This window comes from Nerophis lumbriciformis, linkage group LG13 (genome assembly GCF_033978685.3).
Source record: "Nerophis lumbriciformis linkage group LG13, RoL_Nlum_v2.1, whole genome shotgun sequence".
Classification (NCBI taxonomy): domain Eukaryota; kingdom Metazoa; phylum Chordata; class Actinopteri; order Syngnathiformes; family Syngnathidae; genus Nerophis; species Nerophis lumbriciformis.
Genome location: NC_084560.2, coordinates 38509274 through 38533098, shown reverse-complemented (window position 1 = coordinate 38533098; position 23825 = coordinate 38509274). Strand labels below are relative to the sequence as shown.

The window sequence follows — 23825 nt, the reverse complement described above, 5'->3', positions numbered from 1 at the left end:
AAATGCGTTTGATGAAATGTTTTTTTTCTTCTTCGCCTGAGGAAAACGGAAGTTGCAAAGCAAGTTGGGTTGCATGAACAAAGGCACTCGCTCTCTGGTAACCGAGCAACACAGAAAGTAATCACTGATCAGTGGGAGGGACACGCTAACAGCCAATCAGGTGACAGTATCAAATATCAGGTTGGGTTGCGCCCCCTTGTTGTCTTGCATGGAGTGAGAAGAGAAAGTAAAAATTAAGAAATTGTGGATAAAACAGGAAAAGTCACCTGGACAGTTTTTCTTTTTCTTTTTTTTTTTTAAACGAACCGTAGTCAGACCAATGTGATCTCTAAATTATGCAAGGCGCTCGTCCCCACCAAGACCGGTAATACCACACCACCTTGGCCGTGCTCACCCTTTAGAGCACAGCTGTAACTTCCTGGCACTAAAGCTGCAGAAAATAGTTATTTTCTCTATGTTAACATTTCCACAGTTTGCACTTATTTGTTACACTTTAATCCTTTCTTACATATTCCTTTTTTGTGCACCTTTGTTTTAAGTGTTTATTGTTAAGTGTTCAATGTTATTTTACAATTTTGTTTACATTGAGTTTTTTCCATGCTTGTGTTGACATTTCCTTTCCTTTCTGCCTTGACAGCTGAGGAGATTATAATCAGCGGAAGGTGACATTTAAAACATTTTTTTTTTTCATTCAATATATTTTTCTCCTGGTCCTAATTTTCCAGAGGTCATAAAAAATATCAATAATTATTGATATCGACCAATGAAAAACTGTTATATAGTGATACGGTTTTTGCCGTATCGCCCAGCCCTACCACCAAAATATGGCTCCTTCAGTGTTGCCCTCATATACATTCATATATTTGTGGTGGGCTGCACAAATAGATTTGGAGCTACCCTTTGATGGTGACGGTTTGCATCGTAACTTCTTAGCCAACATCTTAACAGAGCTCATGCGCACTGACTTGGCCTGCCGGAGAATAAGAAGATGTAGCAGGAAGGACCAACTTTGCTAACTTAGTGGGGGTTTGTCACCATATTTCTTGAGTACTTTAGACCTTTCTAAAGACTTTTAAAAGAAGCGAATAGTGACAAATCTTGCAAATTCTCTAGTGGTTTTGGAGAATGACAGGAAGACCCGTATCGCTCTTTTCAAGGAGCAGTGGGTGCTGCTGTGGGGCCCTCCTTCCTCTCAAAAATCACATAAAAAAACTGAAACAAAGTTCAATTGTAGTTGTATTTTGTTTTTGTTCACTTTCTGTCTCTCACAAGGTTATTCTTCTCTCTACACATGCGTCATGGCCAATTATGAAAATCAGACTAAGATCTAGAACAGCCAATAGCTATAACCCAAGTAAAAATTTCACTGGATTGCAGTCCTGTGTGTAAATATGACTCCGACTGGGTTTTCTGAACTGCTGTTTCCACGCCAGGTATTTATTAAGCAGAACAATGTTGTCTGTAAGTACACTTTGTTACTACTTGGCACCAAGCTAACCAGTAGAGGGTGCACCTACCTGCAGTTTGACCGCTAGTCCGTTGAGCTCCAGGCAAAATTGTCTACAAATCGACAGAACACAAATCAGACAACACAAATAAAACCCTCTTAAGTAAGCAAATGAAAACTGTAGTCGCACATTTTCATACCTTAGGTGCTCATACTTCCACACGCCCTCATCCTGACCCTCCGGAGGCTCCAGGATTTTGTCTATGTTGGAGCAATCTGAGCGGATGTTCTGCTGGATGTACTGTAAGACAATAGGTGCACATCAAGCCTCGTTAAAGCGGAGCTTGTTCACGGCGAGATGTTTTGGTGACAATAAAACAAACAAGGGCAGCCAGTCATTATTAAACCTATCATAACTAGGGATGATGTTCGAAATCTGTTCTCCCGGTTGTTCGATAAGAAAAGAACCGATTCCAAGGACTCGAATCCCTTTTTGAGAACCGGTTCCCGTTATCGAGGCCACTATAGTAAAGAAAAAGAGTTGGTTCTTTATTCGAATCCCTGGGAACAAATCCCTTCCCAGTACAGGAAATGCCCTGTGGGACCTGCAATGTTATGCCCATTTGATTGTAGACTCTTACTGACACCTTGTGGCGATATGAAAATACTACGCGTCATTAGTTTGGGCACTTCTGGGTTAAGACAATTGAGAAGTAGACAAGTTGTGTTAGCTCTTGCAAGCCTTGGAAAAGATAAGTCTGTAAGTAAACTGTTTAACTTGTTTATGTAACTCAATATTAAGGTGGAACGTGGTTAAGTTTGATACTAAGATGTTTATTGAAAAACGATTTTTGTGCACTGTTTCAATGGATGTTTTGAGGACTTAAAATGGCTGCCAGTCGTATATTTCCACCATCAAAATAGTTTCAACACTCAGAAGTATTTGTTTGATGATAGTACTGTGTAGTTGTGTGAAGCTAATATTTACATATTGTGTATTACATTTCAGTATGTTAATTGAATCACATAACTTATATATTCAGTTTAAAACAAAAAAAACCAGTCCAGTGCAAGACAAAAGTAAAGATAGGAAAAGACAAAGCAAGATCAACAACAATAAAGAGCCTAAATGGATTCATCTGCTGTGGATTGTTTGTTAGCTGTCTGCCAAGCTGTATAACCTCAACTCGTATAGTGAGGGCAGAACAGGCAATATGCAATTATTGCCAGGCTTCGCTCTCATGTAAGGGGGGAAGAATTGTTGATTGATGACTGTGGTGTTCTTAGTGTCATAGTGTGTGTAGTTAGTATGTTTCAATAGTAGCATAAGTGCACTTTTTAGAGAGCTGTATTATTTTCAGTTTTGTCCCCAAGGGACTGATTTTATTTAACACTATATTATTATTTATACACCTATAGTGATCACAGAGACAGGTTGTTTTTGTGTTACTGTATATATTTGTTTTTCTGAAAAATCCCACCTAATATACTTTGGGTAACAACAGTCAATATTTTTTTTTTTTTAGGGGCGTAACAGTCAATATTTATTTTTTTTCTTATAAAATAAAAGTGAGCTTTTGTTAAACCAAATATTGTGTTTTTTTCCATATACAACAACCTATCTGGATTCGATAAGAGAATCGATACGGAATCGGTTCGATAAAAGGATTCGATAATGGGCTCGAACTCGATAATTTCTTATCAAAAATCATCCCTAATCATAACTGGAGATCGACCCATATGTTTTTTCAGGGCCAATACCGATTGTTAGTAGTCAATTTGGAGCCTTCGTTTCATTTGCAGTAAATGTTATTTAAACATGAATAGAACATGTCAGTAAAGAGCTGGACAAGTCATTTTTTTTAACATTATTTTTAACGAAACATCGGACCAGCAGCGACATAATGTTGTGGTTAATTTAGCAGCAAAAACCAAAAGGGGATTTCACAAAAACTTTTATTATGTGTGTTTAAGAGGAGCATCAAGATTTGTATTTCAAAATATGGGAAATCTACTGGGAAAATTGATAAAAATATGGGATTTCTCTACATCACAATAACTTGCTATCTACCGTATTTTTCGGAGTATAAGTCGCATTTTTGGGGGGAAATGTATTTGATAAAAGCCAACACCAAGAATAGACAGTTGAAAGGCAATTTAAAATAAATAAAGAATAGTGAACAACAGGCTGAATAAGTGTATGTTATATGAGGCATAAATAACCAACTGAGAAGGTGCCTGGTATGTTGACGTAACATATTATGGTAAGAGTCATTCAAATAACTATAACATATAGAACATGCTATACGTTTACCAAACAATCTGTCACTCTTAATCGCTAAATCCCATGAAATTTTATACGTCTAGTCTCTTACGTGAATGAGCTAAATAATATTATTTGATATTTTACGCTAATGTGTTAATAATTCCACACATAAGTCGCTCCTGAGTACAAGTCGCACCCCCGGCCAAACTATGAAAAAAAAGCTGCGACTTAATAGTCCGAAAAATACGGTACTATTTTTTTTACACCATTTTATAGATTTATTACATTGTAAGGTTGCCTCGTGAGAAACTTTGAAATATTGCTGACATTTAAATGGAAATAATTCTGGGCTCTTTCACAAAGTTTATAGGTGAGACATTTTTCAAGCTGACTGACATCATTTCTGCCTGGATGTTACAGAAAGTATGAGAATGTGTCAGATGATGCCTGCTTTTATTCACATATTCAATAAGTCTCCTATTTCTCAAGATATTTACACAAAATTTGGATTTTTAGCAGAGGTATCTTCTTCATGTCCATCCATCTCTGTCACATTATTTGAGTGGATCACGGAACATGAACCCTGCGGCGCTCCTTTAATGAGCCCACGCTCCGAGTGTTGCAGACAGACGCCATCGCTGCAGTTGTGAAAGCAAACACAACGGCACAGGGAAGACGCCGGGTAAGAAGGACAAAAACTGGATTTCACCGCAAAAATGGAAGTTTTTACAGTTAAGCAGAAGAGACGTACTGGAAAAGCGACCAGCACAGCAGGAGGGAGGGAAGGGTTGTGGGGGAGGGGTCAGTTGGCGGGGCCGCTGCGGTGAAAAAAAAAGGGCTGATGCTTATTACCTACTTCACTGATCACATTTTATATACTAAATACTGATAACATACGTGTATATATTGTATCTGCTGATGTACAGTAAATTCCGCACTACAAACCGCTACTTTTTTCCTACGCTTTGAACCCTGCGACTTATAAAACGGTGCGGCTAATTTATGGATTTGTTTCCCCGCTGACGGCCATAAAGCAAATAGTTTTATAAAAAGCAAGCAAAGACACCGAATAGGCGATGTTATTGTTTGTGCTTTTGGACGAGTTCGCTCACTGCAGGTGCTGCAGTGCTCTTCTGTTCTGGAGTTTTGAACCGAAAGTACAAGTGCTGTTCCGTCTTCCTAGTTGTCCATAGCGTTTCTACTCGTATGGTTTCTTCATTCATCACTCCAAGCAACGTTTGTAAGTTTTACAATATTACTGAAAAAATTCTTACTTACCGTATTTTCCGCACTATAAGGCGCACCGGATTATTAGCCGCACCTTCTATGAATTACATATTTCATAATTTTGTCCACCAATAAGCCGCCCCGGACTAAAAGCCGCGCCTACGCTGCGCTAAAGTGAATGTCAAAAAAACGCTGCGCTAAAGTGAATGTCAAAAAAACAGTCAGATAGTTCAGTCAAACTTTAATAATATATTGAAAACCAGCGTTCTAACAACTCTGTCCCAAAATGTACGCAAATGTGCAATCACAAACATAGTAAAATTCAAAATGGTGTAGAACAATAGCAACATAATGTTGCTCGAACGTTAATGTCACAACACACAAAATAAACATAGCGCTCACCTTCTGAAGTTATTCTTCATTCGTAAATCCTTCGAATTCTTCGTCTTCGGTGTCCGAATTGAAAAGTTGGGCGAATACGGGATCCAAAATGGCCGGTTCCGTCTCGTCGAAGTCACCGGAGTCAGTGTCACTGTTGTCCAGCAGTTCTGTGAATCCTGCCTTCCGGAAAGGTCGGACCACAGTTGTGACCGAAACTATCTGCCCAGGCATTTACGATCCACTGGCAGATGTTGGCGTATGTCGACCGGCGCTATCTGCCCGTCTTAGTGAAGGTGTGTTCGCCTTCGGAGCTGTGTGAAAAAAGCCACCCGGCCTCTTCGCGTAAACTTCCCTTAACCACTCGCTCATCTTTTCTTCATCCATCCATCCCTTCGAGTTAGCTTTTATGATGACGCCGGCTGGAAAGGTCTCTTTTGGATGGGTGGAAGTTAGCATGGCAAGCTAGAACCACAGTGAAGGATGACTTCTCATTCCCTGTGGAGCGAATATTCACCGTACGTGCTCCCGTTCCACAGTGCGGTTCAGTTGCTGTGAAATACGGTAGTAATCCGTGTGCGGATGGAGAGATTGCGTCTTTTTATGAACCGGATCGTTTTGTAGGAGCCATTTTGTGGTCTTTACAGATGTAAACAGGAAATGAAACGTACGGTGATATCCGCGCGTTTTTTCTTCTTCTTCCGGGGGCGGGTGAAGCGCTTCCTGTTCTATGGGGGCGGGTGAAGCGCTTCCTGTTCTATGGGGGCGAGTGCTTTCATTGGCGGTTGCTTGCGTAGAAGAAGAAGCGCTTCCTGTTCTACCGGGAAAAAAGATGGCGGCTGTTTACCGAAGTTGCGAGACCGAAACTTTATGAAAATGAATCGTAATAAAGCGCACCGGGTTATTAGGCGCACTGTCAGCTTTTGAGAAAAATTGTGGTTTTTAGGTGCGCCTTATAGTGCGGAAAATACGGTACTAAACTGTCCCATGTGTGATGTCTGTAGGTGTGTTATTTTACTATTGTAATGGTATAAAGCTAGCGTCGTTAGCATTAGCTAAACCATTAACACATTTACACGTGTCTGTGTTAGTATTACTAACTTACAACGGCAGTCCTTTTGTATTGTTTCAGTTCCACAAATTCCTCAATAAATTCACCAAAACGTCACCGTGGAGTTATTGAGTCTGTTTAGCTGATTGGAGAACTAGCTTCCGCAGCTAGTGGGTCCATGACGATGAGTTCTGTTTTGTTTGATCAGCCGTTTTAAAGGAACTGTTTGAAAACAATTAAGGTATGTAAATAAACATTTACAAAATATTTATGTGTAAATAACTTATTTCACAGCGTATATATTTGCGGCTTATAGTCCGGTGAGGCTAATATGTGAAAAAAAAAATTTTTCTTCTAAAATTTTGTGGGAGGGGCTTAAATCCTGGTGCGGTCTGTAGTCTGGAAAGTATGGTAGGTCTATTGTCGTTGTAAAAAAAAGGCAGATACCGATATCAGTCAATATGCCAAGTACCGGCGCTGATAATCGGGTGAATCTCTAATAACATCATTTACCAATAAATAAGCTTTCTCATTGGGGGCCACTGGAAAAAAACGTAAGAAAAAAGGGGAGATATGAAAGCAAAATTCAAGCTAATTTATGACAGCAGCTACTGACAATATTGTTTGTCGTTTCCAAGGAAGAAGTTTGTTGTACAGTTACTCCTGATTTTAATCAAAAGGAAACATATTCTTTGGCTTTTAACACTACGTGAGTTGTGTGGTTCTCTGTGTTTTTTTTTATTTATTTAGATTTCTATTTACTGTTTTAATTGGTTTTACCCTTTAAACTCGTTTTTAATCATATTTATTTTTATATTTATTTATTTTTTGTTTTTATTCAGTCATTGGTGGAGCTAAGAATATTTGAATATTGTTTTTAATATTGTTGTGCAGCACTTTGGAAACATTTTTGTTGTTTAAATGTGCTAGCGGTATATAAATAAAGTGGATTGGATTGGATCCAGAACTTTCCAAGACGCTTTAGAAGAGGCTGCAAAACTGGATTTTCACAACAAGCCGCAGCAGCAGCATCTGAAACAACCTCATACTCAGCAAAGTCACTTAGCAAACAAGCCTTTTTACTACTACTCAGTGGCCTAGCGGTTTTTATTCAGTCATTGGTGGAGCTAAGGATATTTGAATATTGTTTTTAATATTGTTGTGCAGCACTTTGGAAACATTTTTGTTGTTTAAATGTGCTAGAGGTACATAAATAAAGTGGATTGGATTGGATCCAGAACTTTCCAAGACGCTATAGAAGAGGCTGCAAAACTGGATTTTCACAACAAGCCGCAGCAGCAGCATCTGAAACAACCTCATACTCAGCAAACTCACTTAGCAAACAAGCCTTTTTACTACTACTCAGTGGCCTAGCGGTTAGAGTGTGTGCCCTGAGATCGGTAGGTTGTGAGTTCAAACCCCAGCCGAGTCATACCAAAGACTATAAAAATGGGACCCATTACCTCCCTGCTTTGCACTCAGCATCAAGGGTTGGAATTGGGGGTTAAATCACCAAAAACGATTCCCGGGTTCGGCACCGCTGCTGCCTAATGCTCCCAGGGGGTGAACACGGGGATGGGATGGGTCAAATGCAGAGGACAAATTTCACCAAGCCTAGTGTGTGTGTGTGTGTGTGTGTGTGTGACAATCATTGGTACTTTAATGTTTTTAATGTTAATGTTTTTAAGGGTCAAAATGTGTACTGAAAGTGTAAATGTTGGCATGACTGTTGTGGTCCAGTATTTTGATCCATACAAAAAAAAATATTGGTGGACTGCGTAGACGTCTTCAGCGTAGGGCTGGGCGATATGGCCTTTTTTTAATATCTCGATATTTTTAGGCCATATCGCGATACAGGATATATATCTTGATATTTTGCCTTAGCCTTGAATGAACACTTGATGCATATAATCACAGCAGTATGATGATTCTATGTGTCTACATTAAAACATTCTTCTTCATACTGCATTAATATATGCTCATTTCAAACTTTCATGCAGAGAGGGAAATCACAACTAAGTCAATTGACCAAAACTGTATTTATTAATTAAATAGTTATTAAGCAGTGGCACAAACATTCATGTCATTTCAAAACAGAAAGTGCAAGATTGTCAGAGACATTTTAAAACAAGCTATTAGTGCACTTTTGTGCATGATGTCACTAAGATGACAAATCAAAACAACACTAAATGAAAGTGCACTTTTTGTACAGAACGCCACTACAATAGTTTAAAACAAATAAAGTGCACTTTTGTGCATGATGTCACACAAGATATTTCAATAACTGTCAAATAAAAATGAGCTGCATAATAGGAAATCAAACAGGGTATGTCCTTCGCTATGTGGTAGGTTCCGGCGGACGTTATCTCCTTATGTCGTTTTTTTTTTTCATATGGTGTTGATGTGGAAATGGTTGCCTCGGCATTTTGTGGGTGTGGCACCGAACGGAGATGTTGACATGCGGAGTTTCAAGCACTCTTCATTCTCTAGCAGGTGACTTTTCAAATGATGCTACATATTAGCAGTAATGCTACTTTTTGTAGCAACGCTTTTGCCCCACACTTGACAAATAACGGTTGTCTGTTCGACATATTCCCACTTGAAGCCAAACCACCGCCAGACGATGGACCCCGTGCTGTTTTTCTTGGGAATTAATTCTTCCTTCATTTGTTACCAGATTCGCACCTTCTTTCTCTCGTATTACCACTCGCACCACAGCATTGCTGAATTTCCCCCAGGGATCAATAAAGTACTTTCTATTCTATTCTAACGTTACCCATGCTGCTACCTCTCTGCTCCGCGAGGGCGTATACGTATGTGACATATTCCCACTTGAAGCCAAACCACCGCCAGACGATGGACCCTGTGCTGTTTTTCTTGGGAATTAATTCTTCCTTCATTTGTTACCAAATTCGCACCTTCTTTCTCTCGTAGTACCACTCGCACCACAGCATTGCTGAATTTCCCCCAGGGATCAATAAAGTACTTTCTATTCTATTCTAACGTTACCCATGCTGCTACCTCTCTGCTCCGCGAGGGCGTATACGTATGTGACGTATGTAAGAAGGTGCACTTGTTTATGTCTCCGTGAGAAGGAGAGACGAGAAAGAGTGAGAAGAGCCTGTAGTGTAATGCCCGCAGCTAAAAGCAACTGCGTGAGAACATATACTCGAATATCACGATATAGTCATTGTCTATATCGCACAGAGACAAACCCGCAATATATCGAGTACCGTATTTTTCGGACTATATGTCGCAGTTTTTTTCATAGTTTGGCCGGGCTCCAGTGCGATTTATATATGTTTTTTTCCTTCTTTATTATGCATTTTCGGCAGGTGCGACTTATACTCCGGTGCGACTTATACTCCAAAAAATACGGTATATCGATATATCGCCCAGCCCTACTTCAGCATCACATTCACTCTTCCATCTGAGTTGTGACAGAAATGAGAAGGTCTCTCTGCTCCAAAAGTGTTATCAAAGATTCACAGCACAATGTGAGTGTTTTATAGAAATGTTGTCTCGCAGTGACGTGCGGTGAGGTTGATGGCTGGTGAGGCACTGACTTCATCACAGTCAGATTTACAAACATATGAACCCTAAAGAGTATCTTATTCACCATTTGATTGGCAGCAGTTAACGGGTTATGTTTAAAAGCTCATACCAGCATTCTTCCCTGCTTGGCACTCAGCATCAAGGGTTGGAATTGGGGGTTAAATCACCAAAAATGATTCCCAGGCGCGGCGCCGCTGCTGCCCACTGCTCCCCTCACCTCCCAGGGGGTGATCAAGGGGATGGGTCAAATGCAGAGGACAAATTTCATTACACCTAGTGTGCGTGTGACAATCATTGGTACTTTAACTTAACTTTAACTTTACACATACAAACTGTAGCACACAAAAAAGCACATTTAATAAAAAAAACGTTATTATGGTCTTACCTTTACTTAGAAATTAAGTCCATGCGCCGCAACTAAAGCCCTCACTTAAACTTTCCACGTGCAAGATTGAATCTATTTAAAAAAGTGTAACCGAGGGTTTATAAATGTCGCCTATACTGTATGAAACTACAAAATAACAAACACGGAGGCTCCAGTTTACACAAGGACCACTTTATTTACCTTCTTTCAAAAACCTCCGCAACGTGACATCACTTCCGCTCTTAGCGCCTTCAAAATAAGAGCTCAAGGTATATACTGTATAACAGCGCATAACAGGAACTTAACATCACAAAGAGGAAAGCCCATGAAAATAGGTTACAAAAGTTATTTAATAAGAAGCCAAAAAGTGCAAAAACAATAATGTTCGTGTTGGAGGAGTTGTGAATTAGGTACACCTGCAGTCTGCAGGTGTATCTAATGTTGTGTCCCTGCAGTCATTCACAACTCCTCCAACACCAACATTATTGTTTTTGCACTTTTTGGCTTCTTATGAAATAATTTTTTTAAAGCCGCTGCTCCTCCACATCGAGAGGAGCCAGATGAGGTGGTTCGGGCATCTGGTCAGGATGCCACCCGAGCGTCTCCCTAGGGAGGTGTTTAGGGCACGTCCGACCGGTAGGAGGCCACGGAGAAGACCCAGGACACGTTGGGAAGACTATGTCTCCCGGCTGGCCTGGGAACGCCTCGGGGTCCCACGGGGAGAGCTGGACGAAGTGGCTGGGGAGAGGGAAGTCTGGGCTTCCCTGCTTAGGCTGCTGCCCCCGCGACCCGACCTCGGATAAGCGGAAGAAGACGGATGGATGGATGGATGGATGGATTCAATCTTGCACGTGGAAAGTTTAAGTGTGGGCTTTAGTTGATATAACAATTCTACGGCGGGGGTGCAAGAGGCGAGCCTCACACAGTGCGTCTTTTGCAGCCGTTTTATGACCGCTCAGCACAAGAAATACACATACAGTTGTTGACAAAATACACTGTACATTATATACCTCAGCTAACTAAACTATGGAAATGTATAATATAGTTCATATAGCAATACAGTCTCACTGCACAGCAGGCCAGCAGTTAGCCGAGTCATTGCGCAATCCATGTTGCGGCACTGAGTGACGTGCCTCAACTGGCTGCTGTTCACCGCACCATCTCTTCTCAGTATTTGAACGGCAAACGTGAAAATTCAGCGATTTTGAATAAAAATAAACTAAAACTGGTGAAGTTAAATGGAAAATAACTTTATAGTATAATCACTGGACACATAACAATTTAATTTTTTTTTTCTTTTTACTTTTTTTTTTCTTTCCATGATGGCAGGTGAGGCCCGGCCTCACCTATCTCTAGTGACTGCACGTCACTGCTGTCTCGTAACTAGTGAATGCATATATAACCTAAAAAGAAAAATAAACGTTGTTGGCCAACCTTTTTTTGTCAAATATAAACACGCTATTTGAAGTAGTTCTGTAAAAGTGTAGCATGTCCACACATACAAACATACATCTATATGCATACACACCTGTTGAACCGCCAGGGTGCTGTCCATCTCTTCGAATGACTCATCCGGCCAGTTGTAGAAGTCCTACACATAGGGGGAAATGGCGTGTTAGAATCCCAAAAATAAAAAATAAATGCTGACAAATGTGAAACTGAAGCAATGAGCGATGTAAATATTGAAATGGGTTGACTGATGAATGTTGTGTTTACGTTCGACCATGACTCACGACTACCAAGCTAGCTTGAAGCTAGCTAATGGGCTAGGACTGCTTCCTGCAGAACTAACACACCCAGACGCGGTTTTTATGTCGGTAAAACAACAACAACGTTTAATTGCGACTTATTCTTGTTTAACTTACAACATGTTACACTCGTTAGATGTTATAGACGAAGGAGTAACTCCAGCAAGTAGACGGAGCCAATGCTAAGGTTGGCGAGCTCGGGGCCCTCTCTGCATCGAAGTCCGTGACCGACAAATTCCACCAAAGACAGGCGGTAAAACAACTCCAGTCGAACGGTTATGAAGCACGTTGAGTCGGTTGTTCGTTTTAAGCCATATATAATCCTCCCCGGCGGCTCAAAACGTACCTTCGCCTTGGTTCCAGGCCGATTCCTCCTGAGAACTGCAGTCCCCTCCGCCATGACCATCTCGACAAAATACCCGGATGTAGGCCAGCCGCGGTGTTGTACCATAACTTCACAACACAAGCCCCAACACCGATACTGGAGATATGGCATCGAAATGACGTCACTACAATGCTTTTTCATTATTTACAGTTTGATTACTAGGGGTGTGGGGAAAAATAGATTCGAATTCGAATCGCGATTCTCACCTTGTGCGATTCAGAATCGATTCTCATTTTAAAAAAATCGATTTTTTATTTATTTTTTTAATAATCCATCCATCCATCCATTTTCTACCGCTTATTCCCTTCGGGGTCACGGTGGGCGCTGGAGCCTATCTCAGCTACAATCGGGCGGAAAACGGGGTACACCCTGGACAAGTCGCCACCTCATCCTGCTCAACATTCTCACTTACATTCACACACTAGGGCCATAACAATGCAATCCAATTCCAAAACCAAACCGACCCAGCAACACTCAGAACTGCAATAAACAGAGCAATTGAGAGGAGACACAAATACAACACGGAACAAACCAAAAGTAGTGAAACAAAAATGAATATTATCAACAACAGTATCAATATTAGTTACAATTTCAACATAGCAGTGATTAAAAATCCCTCATTTACATTATTAGACATTTATAAAAAAAAAAAAAAGAACAATAGTGTCACAGTGGCTTACACTTGCATCGCATCTCATAAGCTTGACAACACACTGTGTCCAATATTTTCACAAAGATAAAATAAGTCATATTTTTGGTTCATTTAATAGTTAAAACAAATTTACATTATTGCAATCAGTTGATAAAACATTGTCCTTTACAATTATAAAAGCTTTTATTTTTACAAAAATCTACTACTCTGCTTGCATGTCAGCAGACTGGGGTAGATCCTGCTGAAATCCTATGTATTGAATGAATAGAAAATCGTTTTGAATCGGGAAAATATCGTTTTTGAATTGAGAATCGCGTTGAATTGAAAAAAAAAAAAATCGATTTTGAATCGAATGGTGACCCCAAGAATCGATATTGAATCGAATCGTGGGACACCCAAAGATTCGCAGCCCTATTGATTACTTTACTTGAAAATATTACCTATTTTGACGAGCTTAATCTACCTGTGAATTACAACACTGTAACTGGACTACTTGAAATGTCATCATTCAAGCTAATGTACCTTTTTTGTTTTAAATATTGAAAAAATATGACTTGTGTTACGGACCAATGCCGTTTGCTTATTTGTAAACTGTCAAGTCAGAACTTTTTCCAATGTTTTTTGCTACTAAATCATCTTTGTCTCAACACATTCTGCAGCATAAATTGCTTGTTTTGAAAGTGAATTAACACAGAAATAAAGATAAGGAAAGGCAGCATACATGGAGGCGAACATCAATGACAATCTTTTATTATTGTAACAAAATGTGGTTTGAATTATTTACAGTTGATACAACATAAAAAAAACAACATGATTTCTTCTCTCGAGGTGGGAAGGGGATGACTTTTTCCATATGTTGACTTATTCCACATATTTACCCAGGATGTCACCATCACGGAACAGGAAGTAGTCCTATATGGGCGGAAGAAGAAGATCAAGTACTGAAGCAGACATTTTGGGAAAACAAGAAAGGGGTGCATTATACCTTATCATCCAGACTGATTTTAGTACCACCGTATTCTGGTAGGAGGACCTTCTCTCCAACCTTCACGCTGTTTGGCAGTACGTGTCCTTTCTGGAAGAACAAATATATATATATATTTGTATTTCTAACCACAGCTGACGCGGACAAGACCCAGAGCAACATTCTCACTTGATTGACAGAACCGGGTCCGACAGCCACCACTGTGGCCTGCAGCACTTTGCCCTGGGCCTTCTCTGGCAGCATGATGCCGCCCTTGGTCACCGTCTCGGCGGTGAGACGCTCCACCAGCACGCGGTCGAACAGTGGCAGGAACTTTCTGAAGGCCTGAAAAAAAATACAAGTCAATAATAATAAACCAACAATTAAAAAAATAAACCAACAATACGACCACGGTAACAAAGTTTGACCACTAGAGGCACTGTCCACCTTGTATTTTACTCCCTTTTGTTGCATTTATGCAAGTCAATACGTAGTGGGAATATAAAAACATCCATCCATCCATTTCCTACCGCTTGTCATGTCATTATGTAATAGGTGGGAAAAGCGATCATTTTAATAATTGAGAATGACTTTATAAATGTGTTCATCTACTATTTCTACTCTGTTCTCATACCACTTTGTGAAAAAATTTATTCTTTTTCTGATCGAGTTCAAGCTTTTTCTTTCTGTAAAAAATAAGACTCATAACATATGTTTGTTATTTTATAAGTACTATTTTTTTGCATTTTTCCTCAAAATATTATCCCTTGATTACTGGAGAATCTACTATACTAAATATTACAACTTAATTCATGGAAAATTACAACACGTGTCACTTTGTATAATTAGTATTTCATGGTTTGTGCAGCTTAAGATCGGCCTCGCCTATTTTAATTTCACTTGGAGAAATGTTCATTTATCCATGTACTATTTCCAATCTCTCATAAAATTACCATTCTACAGATACAAGGTCAGTCCTGTAAGAGCACACTTTTTCTTATGACTTTTTTACTGCAACATTATAATTATGATTCATTTACATTTAAATTAAGTTTAAACTTTAGATACTTTGAATATCCATCCATCCATCTTCTTCCGCTTATCCAGGGTCAGGTCACGGGGGCAGCAGCCTAAGCAGGGAAGTCCAGACTTCCCTCTCCCCAGCCACTTCGTCCAGCTCTTCCCGAAAGATCCCAGGCCAGCCGGGAGACATGGTCTACCCAACGTGTCCTGGGTCTTCCCTGTGGCCTCCTACCGGTCAGACGTGCCCTAAACACCTCTCTAGGGAGGCGTTCGGGTGGCATCCTGACCAGATGCCCGAACCACCTCATCTGGCTCCTCTCGATGTGGAGAAGCAGCGGCTTTACTTTGAGTTCCTCCTGGATGACAGAGCTTCTCACCCTATCTCTAAGGGAGAGCCCCACCACCCGGTGGAGGAAACTCATTTCGGCCGCTTGTACCTGTGATCTTGTCCTTTCGGTCATAACCCAAAGCTCATGACCATAGGTCAGGATGGGAACATAGATCGACCGGTAAATTGAGAGCTTTGCCTTCTGGCTCAGCTCCTTCTTCACCACAACGGATCGATACAGCGTCCGCATTACTGAAGACGCCGCACCGATCCACCTGTCGATCTCACGATCCACTCTTCTCTCACTCGTGAACAAGACTCCGAGGTACTTGAACTCCTCCACTTGGGTCAGGGTCTCCTCCCCAACCCGGAGATGGCACTCCACCCTTTTATTCGGGCGAGAACCATGGACTCGGATTTGGAGGTGCTGATTCTCATCCCAGTCGTTTTACACTCGGCTGCGAACCGATCCAGTGAGAGCTGAAGATCCTGGCCAGATGAAGCCATCAGGACCACATCATCTGCAAAAAGCAGAGACCTAATCCTGCAGCCAACAAACCAGATCCCCTCAACGCCTTGATTGCGCCTAGAAATTCTGTCCATAAAAGTTATGAACAGAATCGGTGACAAAGGGCAGCTTTGGCGGAGTCCAACCCTCATTGGAAACGTGTCTGACTTACCGTCAGCAATGCGGACCAAGCTCTGACACCAATCGTACAGGGAGTGGACCACCACAATCAGACAATCCGATACCCCATACTCTCTGAGCACTCCCCACAGGACTTCCCGAGGGACACGGTCGAATGCCTTCTCCAAGTCCACAAAACACATGTAGACTGGTTGGGCAAACTCCCATGCACCCTCAAGGACCCTGCCAAGAGTATAGAGCTGGTCCACAGTTCCACGACCAGGACGAAAACCACACTGTTCCTCCTGAATCCAAGGTTCGACTATCCGCCGACTATATTCTTGCAAAAATGAAAACTTTATTCCTCATAATTATATGAATTCATTATTTCAATATTCCTCATATTTAATTATATTTAGTCTCCACCGTGACTATAAATAGTATAATTTGTCTACAAAATTGTTATAACTATACCTCTGCATTACACTGTAAGCTTAATAACAAGAAAGGAAACAATGGTCTTTCCTCGTCACCCACCGTGGTTACGGTGAAGCAAAGTGCGACACATACCGTATTTTTCGGACTATAAGTCAGTTTTTTTTCATAGTTTGGCCGGGGGTGCGACTTATATTCAGGAGCGACTTATGTGTGAAATTATTAACACATTACCGTAAAATATCAAATAATATTATTTAGCTCATTCACGTAAGAGACTAGACGTCTAAGATTTCATGGGATTTAGCGATTAGGAGTGACAGATTGTTTGGTAAACATATAGCATGTTCTATATGTTATAGTTATTTGAATGACTCTTACCATAATATGTTACATTAACATACCAGTTGGTTATTTATGCCTCATATAACGTACACTTATTCAGCCTGTTCACTATTCTTCATTTATTTTAAATTGCCTTTCAAATGTCTATTCTTGGTTTTGGCTTTCATCAAATAAATTTCCCCCAAAAATGCGACTTATACTCCAGTGCGACTTATATATGTTTTTTTCCTTCTTTATTATGCATTTTCGGCCGGTGCGACTTATACTCCGGAGCGACTTATACTCCGAAAAATACGTTACTTCATCATATTCTGCTATGGCAAAACAAGCATGTTCCCCGATGTCACCATCGCCCCCCTGGCATCGCACCGCCCTACTATTTGAGAAGGACTGCTGTAGAGTTTGTTCTCATAAATATTGGAACCTAGTTACTGTAAAATGACAAAAATGTAATTATTCAATTACTTTTTTGTAACAAAAACAATCATTTATTAATTTTATATTTGTACTCTGTTGCCATACCCACTTATGACTGCAAAAATTTAATATTCTTGTCAACTTTGAGCTTTTTCTTTTATTAGTTTGACTATGTTCCTGTAAACAATAAAACTCATAATACTACTTGTTTATTTTATTCAAGTAAACTTTTTTTTTGTCTTTTTCTAAAAATATAATACTTTGGTACTGTAGAATTTATTATAACATTAAAAATTAATTAGTGTTAAATGACAAAATCATTTACACAAAAATGACTCGTATTTTTGGTGTTAACATTTTTTATTTTCCCTAAAATATGACACTCAAAAAGTGCACACATTTTTATCGCAAGATTATTACTTTTTACTCATAACTTTGTACCGTTTACATTTTAACCGATACTGTACTAATTTCTGGTCCCTGGGAATCAATGCAGTTACTCAATAGTACCAATTTTTGGTACTTGTGTGTGTTAATAAATATTGTCTTAATTTTTTTTTTTTAAATGTTTAATGTAACATTTAAAAATGAGCTGATCATAATAACTGTGCTGTCCAGTTGTTATAACTTCTTTTCTTATTACATTTACATTTGCTGAATTTCTCCCAGGGATCAATAAAGTACTTTCTATTCTATTATAGGTCTCATTTGCATGCAGTTGTACTTCCAAGACATGAGATGGCAGTACTGTATAGGCTATCTATGGTATGTTGTCTGACTAGGAAGTAGCATCTTGCAGGAAGCTGAATGTGTTATGTTGCGCCCTACAAAGTGTTTATGCTGTAAGTATTATGCTTATTACAAACCAGCTGTTTGTAACATTCATCTTAGTTGTAGATTTTATTATTAAATTTGGAGGTGTTAAAATACCTGTGTAAAATCGCTAATGCTAATAGTAGCCTCTCTATGCCAAATCCGATGTAAATTAGCAACAAGCGAGGGCATTTTGGAAGAGCGGAGCCTTCCTTTACGTTCGGGTGTTTTTTACCAAGCATACTTGCTTTGTTGGTGAGGAAAAATGCAACATTACTGAGTGTTTAGTCTGCAACCGAACGTGACATCACGTGCAACAAAGGTGTCAAAATATGTCACTGTCTGATTTTACATGAATCGAACCCCGGTAGTACCGACGGAATTCAGTCGGTGCCTATAAAAGTACCGAATTCGATACCCATCCCACATTCTTACGGAATTATGCTGATTCTTACACAAAAGCTAATCTATGTAAGAGAGCTAAAACCACTAGGGGGCTTAAAGCTTGAATGACCCCAGCAACATGAGGCTTTTGTAACTGAACTATATTCTGCAATGTCATTACAGTGCGGAACAAAAATTGGATATTAATTATTGTGTTGCAGTCACAAATACACAAGCACCGTTTTGGTTGAAAGTGGTCAAAGATAAACTTTGCCAGAAGGAATGATTAACATGATAAGCGGGGGGAAGACACGTGACAAAGTTTGTTTACCCTCTTTGTGAAGTCAAATGAATACAAATGAAAGTCAGCTTGTCTTTATTATGTCTTTAACTAGCAAGCTGAATAAATAACATCAGCTAGCATTGCTGCAAATGAGGCTTAAAAACACCAAAAATAGTCGCCGCAGACGTTCAAATGACCTCCACTCAAGGTCGTTTGGGGGTGGATGTAGGGAGGTGAGGTGGGGGGTTGTGTAGTTTGATGCCTGCCGGGACAAAGACTGTGGGAGTAGCTGTAATAAAAATGCCAAGGCATTCCGCCGAGGACGCTGAAAAAAATGGTGTGTTTAGTGATGACATAGCTAGTTTTAATTTTGGATAAACAAGTTACTTGTTTGCTTGTTGTAGTGAAGGACAAAGACCCTCAAAAAAATACCCCTGGCTCGATACCCTAAGTTTCTTTTTGCTATCTGTTACAAAACAAAAACACACCAAAGCCGCAGGGTTTATCATAATACAAATAGCAGTCAAGGCTGTTGTAGTAGTAGTGCAGGCATTCAAGTTGCATAGACGGGTATGATCCCCTTTTCTACCATTTAACTGGAAAACTTGAATAACTTTATATGCAAGTCATTTTGTACTTGTATTAGATTAAAACTGGTGAGAGCAGTTTGTAAATTCAATTAAGCAGTTCAATTAGTGTGAACTTCACTCGAAAAATTACTCATTGAGGTAAATTAGGTGCTTACATGTTTGTATTTAATAACAAATGATAGGTACGAGGGCCAGATGTGGACCGCCACTTCATTTTATTTGGCCCTCGAAAGCCTGGAAATAATATATATCAGTAAAGTACTGGAACTTCTCTTACTAAATGCATTCTTTCTTTCTATTTTGGGAGAAAATAATATATATACTCCATGTAATCGCAAATTATGTTAACCTAAATATTGTCTAATTCAAACCATTTTTTAAATTAAAATAAATACTAATAATAATGATTTCAAAGCAAGTTATGCATCAAATTGTGCAACGTAAAAGTAGCAATGGACTTCATGTTAAAAATGTACAGCATTTTTCTCTGAATTTAAAAAAAAACTGTACTTTTTTTGCTGTAATAAACTGTGCTGTTGTTTTCGCATTTACAGTAATACACAGAAAAATCTACAGTTGTTGATTTGCGGTAAAAAAAACAACAACAAAAACTGGCAGCTCAGGTGCCAAAATGTTTTGGTTTTTTTTACAGTAAAAAAAACAAATGTCAATTTCACAGTAAAACCTGGCAACTGAGCTGCCTTTTTTTCCCCATAAAAACAGCAGTTTTGTTTTTCCATTTACAGTAATACAGACAAAATTTTGAGGTGAAATTATCCCAACTTACCATATTTTTTATACATTTTAGTTTTTTTTAAATCTATTAATAAAATGCATTAAAAAAATTGTGTAATAATAGTATTCACTGTTAGAAGTGGCCTTCTGGGGCCAAACATAAATGCGATGTGGCCCTCAGTAAAAGCGACTTTGACACCTCTGTTGTAGGGGCGCACAAAAAATCAGTTTATATCCGAATCGTGATTCTTATTCAACCCAATTATACATCGATACCTAATTTTCGAAAGTAAATTTAAAAGAAATAAAAAAACTTAATTTTAATTAATTAATTTAATTGTTTGCAATTTTACCAAATCACCGAACTTTAATATTTTTGACTCAATGAATAAAGGGTTTGTATGTTCTCTATATCCAACATTATGTATCAGTCTAATTGATCTTTTTTGTAACATGGTAAGCGAATGTAGCGCACATTTGTAGTTATTTCCCCATATTTCTACTAGGGATGTCCCGATCCGATATTTGGATCGGATCGGCCGCCGATATTTGCCAAAAAAATGCGGATCGGCAAGGCATGGGAAAATGCCGATCCAGATACAGTTTTTAAAGAAATTTCTGTCCGTGTTTTCCAACGCACCGATTTAAATAATACATTCCACTTTTCTGCTGCTCCCTAATTTCCGTTCCGCATTTTCCAGCACACCTTCAACACATCTACAGGTCTGTGTCCTAACCGTTAAGACGGCCATGTGAATTAAAAGTTACCGGTAAAAATGTCAGCTGTCTCTGTGAGATATAGAAAATGACTATATGGTGATATTGGAGTATACGTTCTCACACAGTTGCTTTTAGCTGCTGGCATTACACTACAGGCTCTCCTCACTCTTTGTTGTGTCTCCTTCTCACAGACAGCAAGCGCACCTTTTTACACACGTCACATACTGTCACGTCATACGTCACATACTGTACGTATACGCCCTCGCACAGCAAAGAGGTAGCAGCATGGCTAACCTTAGCTGTGATGCTAGCGCAGCCGTGCGAATGATAATCGAATGAAGAATTACTTAATTCCCCCAAAAAACAGCAGGGGGTCCACCGTCTGGCGGTGGTTTGGCTTCAACAACCGTAATTTGTCAAGTGTGGAGCAAAAGCGTTGCTATAAAAAGTAGCATTACTGCTAATATGTAGCAACACGTCAATATCTCCGTTGGGTGCCACACCATCAAAATGCCGAGGCAAACATTTCCAGATCAACACCGTATGAAAAAAATAGTGATTTTTTTTTAGTTGTGATTTCCTTCTCTGCATGAACATTTAAAAGTAGCATATATTAATGCAGTATGAAGAAGAATGTTTTAATGTAGACACTAGAGATGCGCAGTTTGCGGGCACAACCGCGGAGTCCGCGGATCGGGCGGATGAAATTTTAAAAAATTAGATTTTATCCGCGGGTCGGGTCGGGCGGTTGAAATAAAAAAAAATTAGATTTTAAATAGATTCAGGCGGGTGGCAGTTAAACCAATTCGGAAATATATATACATAGTTAAATGTTGTTACCCACATACGAAAAACGAGCAGGCACCTGCTGCATATGCCACAACAGAAGAAGAAAAAAAAAAAGAGATGGACACTTTTACGGAGCGGAGAAGGGACGCCTCGCCGGGGTCCGGGACCAAGGCCCCTTCCCCCGAGAGGGCCCCACCGGGAGCCGTAGCTGAGGCGATCCGCGAGAAGGGCCCAACGCACGTCCAGGGTCACCACCGCGCCCACCGCACCGACACCCCGCCTCGTCCGCCTTCGCCGCGGCCGGCGTCACGCACAGCAGGTAAGCAGCTTACCTGCCCGCCACCCCCGTGGCCGGGGGCTCGTAACAGGGGTCACTCCGCGCGCTCCGCCCGCGCAGCTTTCCTGCCCGCCACCCCTGTTGCCGGGGGCGCGTAACAGGGGTCATTCCGCGCGCAGTGCGCTCACGAAAGGGGTGGGGCTCACCCTGGTTGATATAGACACAGCAGGACGGTGGCCATGGAAGTCGGAACCCGCTAAGGAGTGTGTAACAACCCACCTGCCGAATCAACTAGCCCTGGAAATGGATGGCGCTGGAGCGTCGGGCCCATACCCGGCCGTCGCCGGCAGCGAGACGCGCTTGGAGGTGCGCTCAGCGCGGCTCCCATATGATTGCGCACTGGTGTGCGTCTGGGTCGTGACAGCGTGGCACGCGAATGTCTGTGCTGCATTGGATCAGTCTCCTTTCTTTAACAGGCAAAAGCTTTATAACCTCACTAATGCCTTGCATCGTCTATATTAGATATATAACAACGGGCGGGTGCGGTTCTGATCAAATGTTACATCGGGTGGATGGCGGATGGTTGACGACTTTCTGATGCGGTTGCGGATGAAATAATTGCCTATCCGCGCATCTCTAGTAGACACATATAATCATCATACTGCTGTGATTATATGCATCAAGTGCTCATTCAAGGCTAAGGCAAAATATCCAGATATATATGGTGTATCGCGACGTAGCCTTAAAATATCACGATATTTAAAAAAAGCTATATCGCCCAGCCCTAGTTCAATGATGCCATTTCTGTTTGTCATGTATAATTTTGTCTATTTTGTGTTTATCCCTGAATAAACAGGTCAGTTTCTGGTTACCAACCATTGTGTATTATTCAAACTCACCTAATTCAGCTGGCTAGTTGTTATCAAGAGTACTAAAACCCTTTTCAACATGTTTCTGACAACTAAGTAGGCTAAATAACTTTAAACTTTAATACATGCTCGGATAGGCCAGTATCGGTCAGTATCGTTATCGAATCGGAAGTGCAAAAACCTGGATCGGGACATCACTAATTTCTACACAATAACTCAGTTTGCAAAGTCAATTAAGTGAACTTCTCTCGAAATATCACTCATTAGGGTTAAAATATGTTGAAGTTTTGGTTTAATCGTCTCTACCTCGTAAAAATGACACAATTGTGTCACACATGTAATGCTACGGTGTTCATTCATTCGCTCGTAGATAACTGTACTTATAGGTAATATCTCAATTGTAACAAAGTTTCTAAACAATATTTAACAAATCGTAGAGTTTGGAATTAGTTTCCTTTGCTGCATGACCTTGCCAATGTGTGGCATAGAAGGCTAGCATTGGATGTTGCTAGGCTAGCTGATCATGCTAACCAGGCTGACAGATGCTCGCCGGCACGCATGCTAGCATTCGAGCTCGGAGGTTTTCCGACACAAGGAGAGTTTATCTTTATTATATGAATAACAATTATATCACACCGCTGTTTTAATCTTACCATGACTTTTCTTGTGACGTTCGGTGGTCGACGAAGTGTCACCTGCAGAGTTCGCTGCTGAAGGGGGGAATGTCTCTTTCTCTCCACGTGAGGAAACGTCCAGAAGCTTCCCTGCACATGCGCAGTGCCGTGCGACCTTCACTGGCCTCCTCAAAGTGTCAGGAAATTCCAGAACGTTCCACATCAACCGTGTCATTTACGGATGCATTCATCGTAACAGTGCTTTAAAAAGAGGGATACAATGTTGCGACAATTTATTGTGATTTTTTGGGGGGGTTCAAATTCGAACATAGTGCAATGTTGCACAATGTCAACTTTGACCTCTGTTTTTTTTTTCCTCCAATAGCGCAAGAGAAATTTCTGGAAGCGTCTGCCCCGGAACGAGCATTCATATGTTAACATCCACCTTTTCACAATCTGTGATGTAAAATAACGAAACATTGTCCACTTTTATGATAAGAAAACAACAACTACTGGTTGAATTGGGTTATTTCCTTAT

The 23825-nt window shown here is 40.3% G+C and overlaps 1 protein-coding gene across 3 annotated transcripts in view; it reads right to left on the bottom strand.

Annotated features, from left to right (window-relative positions):
* LOC133613352 (MOB-like protein phocein) overlaps window positions 1-23489 on the bottom strand; it is a 30557-nt gene extending 7068 nt beyond the window's left edge. The window contains exons 1-5 of one of the 3 annotated variants that reach the window (XM_061970841.1): window positions 23327-23489; window positions 14227-14382; window positions 11817-11879; window positions 1648-1748; window positions 1518-1560 (exon numbers count right to left, since the gene is read on the bottom strand). In XM_061970841.1, coding sequence (XP_061826825.1) covers window positions 1518-1560; window positions 1648-1748; window positions 11817-11879; window positions 14227-14382; window positions 23327-23329 — 366 coding nt within the window. In that variant the 5' untranslated portion in view covers window positions 23330-23489. Of the gene's footprint in view, window positions 1-1517; window positions 1561-1647; window positions 1749-11816; window positions 11880-12382; window positions 12518-13807; window positions 13986-14058; window positions 14149-14226; window positions 14383-23326 lie in introns of those variants that run through there. The other 2 variants (XM_061970839.1, XM_061970840.1) reach the window with 2 other exon arrangements.
* Between the last annotated feature and the right edge of the window lie 336 nt (window positions 23490-23825).